The sequence below is a fragment of the Macaca fascicularis genome, chromosome 4, assembly GCF_037993035.2.
Source record: "Macaca fascicularis isolate 582-1 chromosome 4, T2T-MFA8v1.1".
In the NCBI taxonomy this organism is placed as follows: domain Eukaryota; kingdom Metazoa; phylum Chordata; class Mammalia; order Primates; family Cercopithecidae; genus Macaca; species Macaca fascicularis.
This window is the reverse complement of record NC_088378.1, coordinates 118972910-118984987: the sequence shown is the minus strand read 5'-3', so window position 1 is coordinate 118984987 and position 12078 is coordinate 118972910. Positions and strand designations below refer to the sequence as shown.

General features: G+C 40.7%; 1 protein-coding gene across 2 annotated transcripts; it reads right to left on the bottom strand.

Moving 5' to 3' along the window:
• Window positions 1-257: 257 nt before the first annotated feature.
• LOC102115229 (glutathione S-transferase A1) lies at window positions 258-11678 on the bottom strand. 2 transcript variants are annotated; one of them, XM_045391027.3, is made up of 8 exons: window positions 11647-11678; window positions 7756-7889; window positions 7543-7659; window positions 5940-5991; window positions 4601-4733; window positions 2618-2759; window positions 1339-1470; window positions 258-455 (listed from the first exon to the last, which is right to left on the bottom strand). In XM_045391027.3, exons 3-8 carry the CDS (start codon window positions 7627-7629, stop codon window positions 333-335), a joined length of 669 nt encoding a protein of 222 aa, XP_045246962.2. In that variant the 5' UTR covers window positions 7630-7659; window positions 7756-7889; window positions 11647-11678; the 3' UTR covers window positions 258-332. The 2 variants fall into 2 exon arrangements, with proteins under 2 accessions (XP_045246962.2, XP_045246961.2); XM_045391026.3 differs by lacking the exon at window positions 7756-7889.
• Between the last annotated feature and the right edge of the window lie 400 nt (window positions 11679-12078).

The window sequence follows — 12078 nt, the reverse complement described above, 5'->3', positions numbered from 1 at the left end:
AGATTGTATGAGAAATTGTTTGTTACAGGACAATTCTTGGAAAAGTCAAACAAACCACATAATTTATAGTTTCCTTTTTTACTGAATTTTTAATTCCAAGAAAATGGTTGGCTATGAGGAGATTGGAAATCTGAATTCACATCAGATCCTAATGAAAAGAAATCAATTTTAACTAAGTCGGCGAATAGGAGTTATATTATTTAATTAACATATAATTGGAACGAGTTCATTAGCTTCACAACAGGCACAGTCAACACTTAGGTAAAGCACTTTATTGTTGCAAAACTTTAGAATATTGGTTTTGTATGTTCTTGGACTCCATGGCTGCTTTACTAAAACCTGAAAATCTTCCTTGATTCTTCTAAAGATTTTGCATTCATGGGAGGCTGCCTTGGGCTGCCAGGCTGTAGAAACTTCTTCACCGTGGGCAGGTTGCTGATTCTGGTTTTCAGGGCCTGTAATTCATAAAGCACAGCCTCAGAGTGAAGCCAAGGCCTGCCACCACCATTAACACGACCCAGGGAATCTGAGCCCCTCCTGCCAAAGACCAAGCGAGTCCCCTGATAAGAAGATATGAAGATAAGAGCAAGATATGTCCCCTGATATGAAGATAAGAGCAAGAACATGTAGCTCACTTTATTTTTCCCAAAGATGTCGTTAAGTTTTAATCAGTTCAGTCATCCCTATCTTGCTCCTTACATATTAATCCTGTAGATTAGTGACTCTCATATAAGACAAGAAAAAATAATGTGCCTGTGAGATATCAACACAGATCAGTCTCTAAGCAGAAGTAAAAATATGGGGAAATTAGTTGGGAAAGAGAATAGTTATAGAAAATATTAAAGACAAACCATGGGACCACCTTTTCTCAGTGAGCGATACAGTGTGGGGGGCAGAGTGCTGGAGAGCTGTGCAGAGAGGAACACAATGTCTGACAGCAGGAGCTGGAGCCCAGGGAGGAAACCAGATGGAAAGGGCCCTGCTCAGACTGACTTAATGCGGGAAGACAAGGGCACATATGGGATAAAGAGGTCACAGAGAATTCAGAAACAGAAACCATATTGAAATAGAGGGATGGGGAGAGGTGCTGGGTCCTGGGTCCTTCCCATGATAAAAGGCAAAATACTCTTTGTGGGGTAGCATGCACCACAAATTTCCTTTCCATAACAAAAGTGTTTTCATTCCTCAAAACTAGAGTCCTGAAGCTCATTTTGGAGACCTTGGGGCACTGAGGGCTGGAGAAGGCTGGCATCAAAACTTGGACAGTCCCAGGGCCCAGATACAAGATCCCAAGATGGGAGATGTGGGGCTGCCTCTCTGGGCTGTGAAATGGGTCACCTTCAGCAGAGGGAAGTTGGAGATAAGGCTGGAGTCAAGCTCTTCCACGTAGTAGAGAAGTTCCACCAGGTGAATGTCAGCCCGGCTCAGCTTGTTGCCAACAAGGTAGTCTTGTCCATGGCTCTTTAAGACCTGAAGCATTGGAGGAATCAGATCAGGAACACATGCCCACCCAGGCTGGGACCTCTGCTTCTTTCAGAGCCTCTCCAGCCTGACTTTCCCCACCTCTGTTGCCTTACTGCATGGGTGCAGAAATCCAGAGCTTTCTCCACATTATCTGAATGAATGAGAGAGTAAGAAGTGTAACTCTGCTCACTCCTTGGTTGAAGCCCAGACTCCCATTTTCTCTTCTCATCCACATCGCTGTGGCATCTACACCACCCACCCAGCTTGCTTCTTCCACATGGGCTGGGGGCATAGCACCCGCCACCACATGTTCTGTCTGCCCCAGGCCCTACAATGTGGAGCCCTCACATTCAGGACATGGCTCTACATTCTGCTCTCTCCCTCTTCAATCTCCCTTGGGCAGAGACTCCACCTTCATGACAACACTCTTCCCCCAGAAGGAGACTATTTCAGAGTCCTCATTTCTCCTTGTCTGCTCTCCTCATTCCCCGCTATATCTCCCTGGGATCTGTAGTAAACCTGGGTGAACCTGAATTCATCATCTTTCTTACAGCATTGACTCTCACTCCTGACTGGCACTATGTTATAATCTGCAAGCTGAAGCGTTTACAAGTGAACTGCACTGATGTCTACAACTTACTATAAAATGCATTTCGCAAAATCTTCCTCTGCATCCCGCAATCACTCTCCTTTAAAAATACCCATCTCTGAAACACTACAATATTCTCTGGTTGGGCAATTGGTCTCCTGTTTTCCTGCACATGGTACCAGAATGTTTTCTGATGGATCACTTTCATCATGTTCGTCTTCAATCAAAGTCCATGGGGTTCCATAGACTCAACAGCAACCTCTAGTGTGGTCAAGAGCCTTCCACAGCCCACATTCTACTTATGAACACGAAATTTTGTTGAACAGATAATTCCATGTTGCGGTTCAGTAAATTAAAATTTTACTGGAAAATTATAGCTTGGGTATAAGTGATACAATTGTTTCTCCAAGCCTATTTTCATAAAATGCCTTGAGAGTCAGAGCGCTGCATTGGTGTTCAGGAAGTCGCACTGAAAGTGAAGGTCAGTGTCCCAGGAATGCCCAGCCACTATTTTTCTACTGGCCTCTAAACTCAGTTCCCCAAACACTGAACACTTTCACTTACTTTTTCAAAGGCAGGGAAATAGCGATTTTTTGTCTTCTCTTTGATCAAAGCAGTGTTGGCATCTTTATCCTCAGGTTGACAAAAGGGCAGAAGAAGGATCATTTCACCCAAATCTGCTATACCTTCTGTATACATATCAATCCTGAAAGACAAAAACAACCAAATGGTCAAATACCTTTCCTTAGATTTTATAGGTTTATAAAAATCTAAGAGAGTAGAGTAACAGGTGATGGCAAAATAATTCACCTCCAGTGAGTGCCTTTTATAGTCTAGTCATTATGCTCTGATTTTACAGGTATATTAACATTTATTTATTAAAACAACCTATCGAGGTAGATAGATCTCTAAATTTTGTTACACACATGACCTAATACAGGAAAAAAATCATTGGCGGTCACAGTCATGAGAGAAATTGGTGGAATCACTGCCAGTACCCACTGGTGCTGTGCTAGGATTGGTCATCTGAATTGTAGTTTGTTCTGTGCACGGACTTAGTGTGTGGCAAATGGTCAAAGATCTGCTTCGTAAGTAATCTTAAGAGAGTCCCTGGTACAGCCCTCTAATCCTTATTTCCTCGTTCTCTCTCATCATTTTACACCTCCCAGGGCTAATTCTATGTCCCATATTTGCAGTTCTTCCAATTACACTCATGAAACATGTTTCCACAGCCCTCTCCATGTGCTGTTGCCCAACTTTAGCCATGTGTGCCTTTCCTGAGACCCCACCTAAGAATCCCTTTCCTTGGTGAAATTCTCTATACTTTTTAAAACAAGAGCTTTATTCATGCATATTCACATACTATAATTGTCACATGTTATATTATACTATTGAGTGGCTTCTAGTGCATTCACAGAATTCTGCAAAAATAATCACAGTCTAATTCCAGAAGTATTTTTATCACACTGATAAGGACATCTGTACCATTAGCAGTATTCTTCATTTTTCCCCAAGTCCCACTCCTTTAGCCCCAGGCAACCACTAATCTACTTTCTACCTCTTTGGATTTGAGTATCTGGACATTTAGTATGAAAAGAATCCTATAATATGTGGCCTTCTGTGTCTTGTTTCTTTTATGTAACATGTCTTATGGTTTAATCATCTCGTAGCATGCATTGGTACTTCATTCCTTTTCATGACCAAATATCTTTCCATTGCATGGCTAAGGCTCATTTTTCTCCTCCATTTATTGATTGTTGATATTTGGGTTATTTTCACTTTTTGAATACTATGAACATTGTTATTTGCATTATTCATTTATGTGAAAGATATAGTGTGGATGTATTTTTGATTGTTTGGGGGTATACCTGTTAGAGGGTCATTGGAGTTTTTGAGGAGCTGCCAGCAGTTTCATTCAGGATTTATTTGGAATCATGCAGTCTGATCACAGCAGTAAGGAGACCCCTTGGCTTTGCTGGTATTGAATCAGTCTGGCTGTTTTTTCCTTCTATCCATGTGTCAAGGTAACCCCAGCATCCTTGGTGCCAGCCTCTACTAGCCCTGCTCAAGTATTCCAGTTGCTATAATTGGTTGGTAATTTAGGTTCCTGGTCATCATTCTCGGAATTACTGGGACCTAAGATTTGGCTTCTTTGCAGCTTTCCCTCCCCAGTCCTTCATCTACAGACTCTCAAATATTCTATGCCTGTCCAAAGCTATTGGCCAGAGTCCAGACTCTGAAGGCCTGAGCACCTGGAATCATGCTTCCCCATCCTCCTGAGTTCATGGTTCATCAGTGTTTGGAAACCTCTGTCAGGGTGCTGGATCCATAGGCTGCATTGTCTTTTACAATCACACTTGCCTGAACCCTCCCCATGTTCACTGTTCCCTCATCTCCATGGGACTCTGCAATACTGGACCTCAGTGTACACATCCAAGGCCCAGCCTGCTGCTGGTCTCGATGCCCTGCCACGGTCCCACCCACTCAAGGAAGGACCTAAATCACTCTGTGTTCTCTGTGGATGGAAGAACAGAAAATATACCGTACAGGGCTCTCTCCTTTATGTCTTTCCCGTAGAGGTTGTATTTGCTGGCAATGTAGTTGAGAATGGCTCTGGTCTGCACCAGCTTCATCCCGTCAATCTCAACCATTGGCACTTGCTGGAACATCAAATATCCATCTTTAGAAGGAAGAAAAAAAAGGAAAGTGAAATGTCTATGAACTCCACCCTTTCCGGATGAAAAATAACGGCTGTGGAAGTGACTAAATTTGTAAAATGAAGAAGAAATTATTGCCTGGTAAGATTTCACTTGAAACAACTTATTATTATTATTATTATTATTTTTATTTTTATTTTTATTTTTTGGCAGAGTATCATTCTGTCACCCAGGCTGGAGTGGAGTGGCATGATCTTGGCTCACTGTAACCTCTGCCTCCCAGGTTCAAGTGATTTTCCTACCTCAGCCTCCTGATAGCTGGGATTACAGGCATTCACCACTGCACATGGCTAATTTTTGTATTTTCAGAAGAGATGGGATCTCACCATGTTGGCCATACTGGTCTCAAATTCCTGAACTGAAATGATCCACCTGCCTCAGCCTCCCAAAATGGGGGATTACAGGCGTGAGCCACTGCACCCAGCCCAAACAACATTTTTAAAAAGCTTTGTGTAGTTCTTTTTCTTAAGAAGCTTCCTTTTACTTTTTACCCATTTGTTTCCTGTGTATTTTTATTGCCCCTCCAGATACATAGTGGGACTCTTGTATTTTTTGTGTTGATTTACCTTCATGGATATTTTAGGAAGAGATTGGGACAAGTTACAATAGGACTGGCAACAAGATGTCATTTAAAACAGGAAGTTCCCAGAGTAAGTCTCATGGTGTTTGTGACATTTAAGGCAGGTTCTGAGAGGTTTTTATGTAACGGTCCCTTTCTCTGGTCTTCAAAGTCTGCAATAGTGCTGCAGTGTTATCTTGTCATGCCCTCCCATGAGAGAAAAAACTCAAGACATTGGCCACATCTATTTCTCTTCCTTTCGTCTAATGCATGTTCTTGCATGTGCTTGGATGGGGCGGGCTGTATGGGATCCTGTGCTGATGACCACAGCTCATTCACGGTTCCCTAAGTATGAAAACAAAAAAGGGCTTTCTCAGGGTGCAGGAGATCATTCCTCTAACAAATACTCTGAGAGGTCTGGTCCTTTTAGCCTGGAGAGAGTTGCCAGACTTGATCAAGGAGCCACATCCCTTCCATCTTAACCACTTTCTCCCTCTGCACCATGTCCAAATACCACCCCTCACACACATAGGCATTACTGGCTGCTCAAGCCTCCCTCTGTACTTCCTACTAGATACACTCATCAGAGGCACTTAGAGATTGATCTTACCATTTCTTAACTTGTCCAAATCTTCTGCAGATTCTAGAAATTTCTCTTCAAACTGGAAGCAGACACAGTAAATGGGTTCTTGTTAGTTCATTCTATTATAGACTTGTGACCTTGAATGGCCCCTATCTGGTGCATAATTTGGAGAATATAAGACTTCTGAGTTTGGCAGGGTACCCAGAGGGGACTGGTCATGGCCATTTGGAAATTTAGACCTAATTCGCTGAGAGTAGTGCATGGGTCACAGCACGTAGCTGCTCAATCTTCTAGGTCACTTCACCTGCACCGTGATCTCATGGATGTCTATGATTAGGTCATGTTTTGAGAGGGCATGTCACTGGAGAAAAGGCACTGAGCAGTTCTCCGAGTTATGGTGTTGTCATATCTTAGGAAAGCCTGTGTCTCCAAGCGAGATCAGACCACAACCTTGTGTGTCCCCAGCATGGGGCGTGCCATGGGATAATGGCCATCAAATATTCTGCCACCAAGGAGCCTCTGCTGTAATTTGTATCGCCCCACTTCTCAGGAACCCTGCTAAGGGTGAAATAAGTCACCGCTGTTACACAGCTTTAACACTTGCAACTATAATTTTCTCTTCTGAAGTTTGTGAGACACAATAGGGTAAAATTCTCAATTTAACAAAGGAATGAGAGTCCCACACTAACATTATTTTTAATGAAAACTTCTAGTTTCTGATGTGGTTTTGTGGCACTGGGGAATGCTTGTGTATTCTAGAAGCCTGCCCCCGATTTTAACCACGTGTTTATTTCTCTGCATCCTCACAGACATGTAGGCCGCCCCAGGGCAGGGACTGTGTCTGTCTTCTTCACTGTCTCCATGACCTAGTACAGAACCTGGAATTAGTAAGTGCTCAACCAAATAATTGCTGTGAATTTAGTCAATCTTCAATACGTAGTCTGTTACAATCCACTCCCTTCCGTCTTCATTTGTAGTTTGCGTTTTACCTCTAATTACAACCATTTAAAAATATTATACATTTTTATTTTTTATTGTCAAAATTATGAACATGAATAAATATAAACAGGAAAGCATAATGATTCTCCTTATACTTATCACCTAGAATCAATAATTAGCAATCAAAACCAATATGGTTTCATCTGTAAGCCCACCTACTTCTCCTCTTGTAATAATTCCAAAGAAATCCCAGATCCGTATGATTAATCCTTAAATACTTCAATGTGTTTTCCTAAAATACATTAAGTATTCTAAGGATAGCCATAGTACATCATCACACATGAAATATTAACAATAATTCTTCCATGTCATCAAATATTCAATCAATATTCATGTTTCTAATTGTTGTGTAAATGCCATAAATTATTTTTTACACTTTGTTTAAATTCTAATCCACTTAAGTTCTACACTTTGTGATTAGTTTCTTAAATGTATTTTAATATGTATGCTTTTAGATGAGAAGAAATTTTAAGAATTACTAGGTCAAATCTGTTCATCTTTTTCTTAATTACAGTCCATTTTTATTTAAGGCACAATGCTTCAGTTAGTAATCATCTCATAGTTTCTGTGGGAAAAGTATGTGATAACACAATTTTAAATCCAACTTACGATGACCTAACTCAGAACCTACCTCTACTCCAGCTGCAGCCAGGAGCCACCGGGTGGACTCCATTCTGCCCCGTGCATTGTAGTAGTAGAGCTTGGGTTTCTCTGCCATGATAGCAGTCTTCTGGAGGTTTCTCTAAGTCTGAATGAATGAATGAATAATTGAAGCCATAGAATAAAAAAATGTACTTTAGCATATATGGTTGAAAACTACCAAAAATACTGAGGTAGAACCTGCCTTCTTCAAGACTGGGTTGGAGGAGTTCCTGGAATGTTTTCTTGGTTCAGATGGTTACCCAGCAGTGACCACCCTCAGATTCCAGCAAACCAGTCTCAAGTCTTCATTGGCTAACTGTGACTTTTCTTGGCAGCCTAAGAGGTGAGAGTATGTGGTAATAATACATGTATAGGAGTTAATGGGAAGAAGAAGAATTAAAGGACTAATATTTATTGAAAATTTCCTAATGATCCTTCCTCAATGCTAGTACCTTTCAATTTTTTTTTTTTTTTTTTTTTTTTTTTGAGACATTCTCTCTCTGTCACCCAGCCTGGAGTGCAGTGGCGTGATCTCAGCTCACTGCAACCTCTGCCTCCTGGGTTCAAGCAATTCTCTGCCTCAGCCTCCCAAGGAACTGGGATTACAGGCAGCTGCCACCATGCCCAGCTGATTTTTTTTTTTTTTGTATTTTTAGTAGAGATGGCATTTCACCATTTTGGTCAGGCTGGTCTTGAACTCCTGACCTTGTGATCCACCTGCCTCAGCCTCCCAAAGTGCTGGGATTACAGACTTGAGCTATCACGCCCGGCCCCTTTCAATATTTTAAATCTTTAACCCTCCTTATAGTCCCATGAAATGGTTGTTATCTCCATTTTTTAGTTAATGAAATGGAACACAATGAGAAATACAATGTTCACAGTCACACTCCAGTTGGTGATAGACATGAATATCTACACCAAGGACTAAAATGAAGGCACGCCTGGAGGCCAGCTGGGTGAAGGCTCTGGGAATCCATGAACTGGCTGTGAAACCAGAGGATGTCACTGATAGAGAGGACTGTCAGGGAGCTAAGTCACTGTTCAGCTCTTTGGCTATGAGACTGCATTTGATCAAAACCAGAAATTAGGCCTCAGACTTGTTTGACTGTAGCTAGAAGATCCAAATTATTTCAACAGACAAAGAATGCTAATCCCATGTTTCTTTTGGAATTCTGTATTCTAATTCTGTGGGGGGCATTTTGTTTTATAACCTGGAAGAAGAGATGTTGCTGCATTAACTTTCTAGGATATGGAAGGAGCTAGCATTTGTTCAATGTCAGTCACACACTGGTCATTCTTCCAAACTTCTCTTCATTTTATCCTACAAAAATCACCTAAGGTGAATGCTGTTGTTACTCTCATTTTACATTTGAGGATACTAAGGTTTTTAAAGTGACTTGCCAGAGTATATTATCACACATGAAATATTAACAATAATTCTTCCATGTCATCAAATATTCAATCGATATTTGATGGATCCATCAAATTCCTTACTTTGCAAAGGTTAAACTATTGACTCCCATATTTTAAAATGTAGACATTTAAAAGATTTTGATGCCTAATTTTAGTCATACCTACTTTTTTAGAAATACATTAGTTGAGTCTGGTGGCAGTGGCTCATGCCTGTATGAATTCTTTGAAATCATACTGAATCAACTCACCTGTTTTGTAATTAGATATTTTGACATTGTACTTTCTATGATAACTCCAGGAGTAAATTCAGGTAACTTGGGAAATGGAAATAGCATAATTCAGCAGAATGAAAGGGAGAGTGAAGTTCACAGGAAAGCATGAGGTGTGCTTGTTTAACTGTTATGGACTAGAGTTCACAGTGTCGTAATTTCAATCCCCACACTAAACTCTCTTAGCCATTGATTGAGGATCATGTTTCAAAAGGAAATGAAATTTTATCTTACGTAATATTTTATCACAACACTCCTGCTGATAACTAACATACCACTTTCTCAATGTGAGGTTTCCAAGGGTCAGGCTAAGACTGGGACATAGGTTACCATTGAGCTATGTTGGGTCAACAGAAAATGAGAACCAGAGAACTCAAGGATTTGCCACGGGTCACACACACAATGCTGCTCATTCACGGTCACTATTTAGGGAGTGTGTCTACCTTCTGCAACAACCCTGGGAAATGGCTCCTATTGTCCGAATTAAAGATGGGCACACTGAGTCTCAGAGCTAAAGCACCTGTCCCATGCTACACACTTGGTGAGTGCTGGGTCAGCCTGAACTTCTGATTGCAGGTCCAGAGCTTTTCCACTCCACCCTGTAACCTGGCTCTCAGCTCCTCTCTGAAAAGTTGTTTTATATTTTCCTATTCAATGTATATTAGCCAACTAAATGTTGGAAGGAGAGGGCGAGAGGAGAACATCTAATTCCTGAGTTCCTCCTGTGAGCAACTTTTCAGGGGCTTGCTTGGAAGAAAAAATTAATAAAAGTGTGCCTTTCTCTTATTTTGACAACCTAAAAACCAGAGTGAGTTGAGGACTAGTATAACTGTATTTACATCAATTAAAAATGGGCTTGTTTTGAAAGGAATATAAGATCTCATAATTCCAGGAGTAAATTAAAGGAGTTCCATCTCTGAGTTGGTCCCAATGATACTGTTTCTTATCAAATAGAAGGGAGAATGAGATAAATCACCACTCCTCCCATTATGAGATTCATAAACGCAGTAGGTTGTTTAATCTCTGAGCCTCAATTTTCTCTCCTTAGAATCGAGTTAGTTATTTCTACTTTTGCGGCTTGTTGAGAAAGTTAAATGAGATAATGTACAAAAATTCATAGTAGGAACTCAGCAATGGGTGTTTGCTCTGGTCCCAGTGCTTGGAAGATGGGTGAGTCTCTGGACACATTGAGTAGCCCATGGATCCTCTTTCTTTGATCTATCTATCCATCAATTATTTTACCTATCAACAATCTATGTATATGTATCTATTTATAATCTCTGTCTACCCATCCTTGTATGTATTGTTTTGTTCTATGTATCTATCTATCTGTAATCTGTCCCTTCATCATCTATTATCTATCTTGTATCCATTTCTCTGGTTCTCTATATTTTGTCCATAGAACTCTAGTAGGAATAAGATTTCATATGAATCCAGACTTATATGAAATCTGTCGTATGATGGCTCTCTGTTTCTCTGTCTCTTTCTTTGCTTTTTAGCTCCTGTACAGAGGTTAATGATATTCATTAATCAGTCCATGTGGATTAACAGGAAGTTTTCAGTGAACGTCCAAGCAGTGGGGCGCATCAGTAACACAGCCTTGCTTAGTCCCATGAGGTCATGTAGTCCCATGGTTCTCAACCAGGGGGATTTTGCTCCTCTGCTCCAGAGGACATTGAGCAAAGTCTAGGGACATTTTGGGTTGTCACATCTGCAGGGAGGGAGAGAGGGCTACAGATCAGATAGGTAGAGGGCAGGGATACCTAGAAACATCCTAAAGTGGGCAGGTCAGAGCTCCATACAAAGAATTACACCGTTCAAAGGGCAGCAACAGTCAGAGCCTCTTTCTTAACTATCCTCTAGATTGGCCAGAAGTTGGTAGGACTCCAGAAACAGAATATGACTTGTCGTCGAGCTAATTAGTGGCAAAGACTCAACTAGAATCTAGTTCCCCTGACATTCAAACTAATTTCCTCTAATTATAATAAACCTTAGTTTTAAATTTTCACAGCCAATATAGTATTACAGTGTCACAATTTACAATTGTGTGTTGATTATTTATACAGAGAAAGAAATTTTTGCATACATTGCCACTTCTTCCAGCACTGATTATTCTCAGATTGTTTAAAATGCTACCATTTCTTTTTTTCTCCTCATGTCATTGTTTCCCATACCATCAAATTCTGAGGCCCTGGTTTTCTAAATTCTTCATTTTTATACTTCTGTAAAGATGTATCCAACAGAAAAGAAATAAACAATTCTTGAACTGTCACCCAAACACACCAAGATGGCACGATATGAGTAAAAACAGACTTTTCCTTGTGCTAAGGACTCACATGAGCATATTTTTCTAGGAGGCTAGAGAGGAGGGTCTGAGGCAATGTAGAGAGATTTATAAGATCAGTACTTACTTTGTTAAATGCTGTTACTGTCGTGGCTCAACAACTGAATTCCAGGTCCTAATGTATTTATAAGCTTGTTGTTCCTTTCAATAGTTCCCTCCCACTGAAAGAAGGGTCAAGTTATGGAAAAGCAACTCCCACACATTTCATGGCCAAGGGGCCACCTACTGGATTCTAAGATGTGAGGCAAGTGATCTGCTTATCAGAAGAAACTGGTTAATATGTTCCATTTCAAGGTTGGCAATTAAAATTTAAACAATACATTCCACCTAGATTTTGCTCTTTTTGCAAGTCAGCAGAAACTGGCTTTTAAAGACACTTGTTTTCATGAGTTGGATGGAAAGACTATGGCAACTGAAAAACCTCTATTGTGAGCATAGCTGGGGGGTTTGTCTGTGAATGGCAAGCTGATGCCACCCTTTACTTACTGGGTTGACAAAT

Excerpts from the sequence above, each read along its gene's own strand:
- LOC102115229 (XM_045391027.3), bottom strand. The coding sequence starts at position 7,629 with ATGGCAGAGAAACCCAAGCTCTACTACTACAATGCACGGGGCAGAATG. Across the intron at positions 4,734-5,939 it reads TTTGGACAAGTTAAGAAATG|ATGGATATTTGATGTTCCAG; the intron begins GTAAGATCAATC and ends TTCCTTCTAAAG. Across the intron at positions 2,760-4,600 it reads GACATAAAGGAGAGAGCCCT|GATTGATATGTATACAGAAG; the intron begins GTACGGTATATT and ends TTTGTCTTTCAG.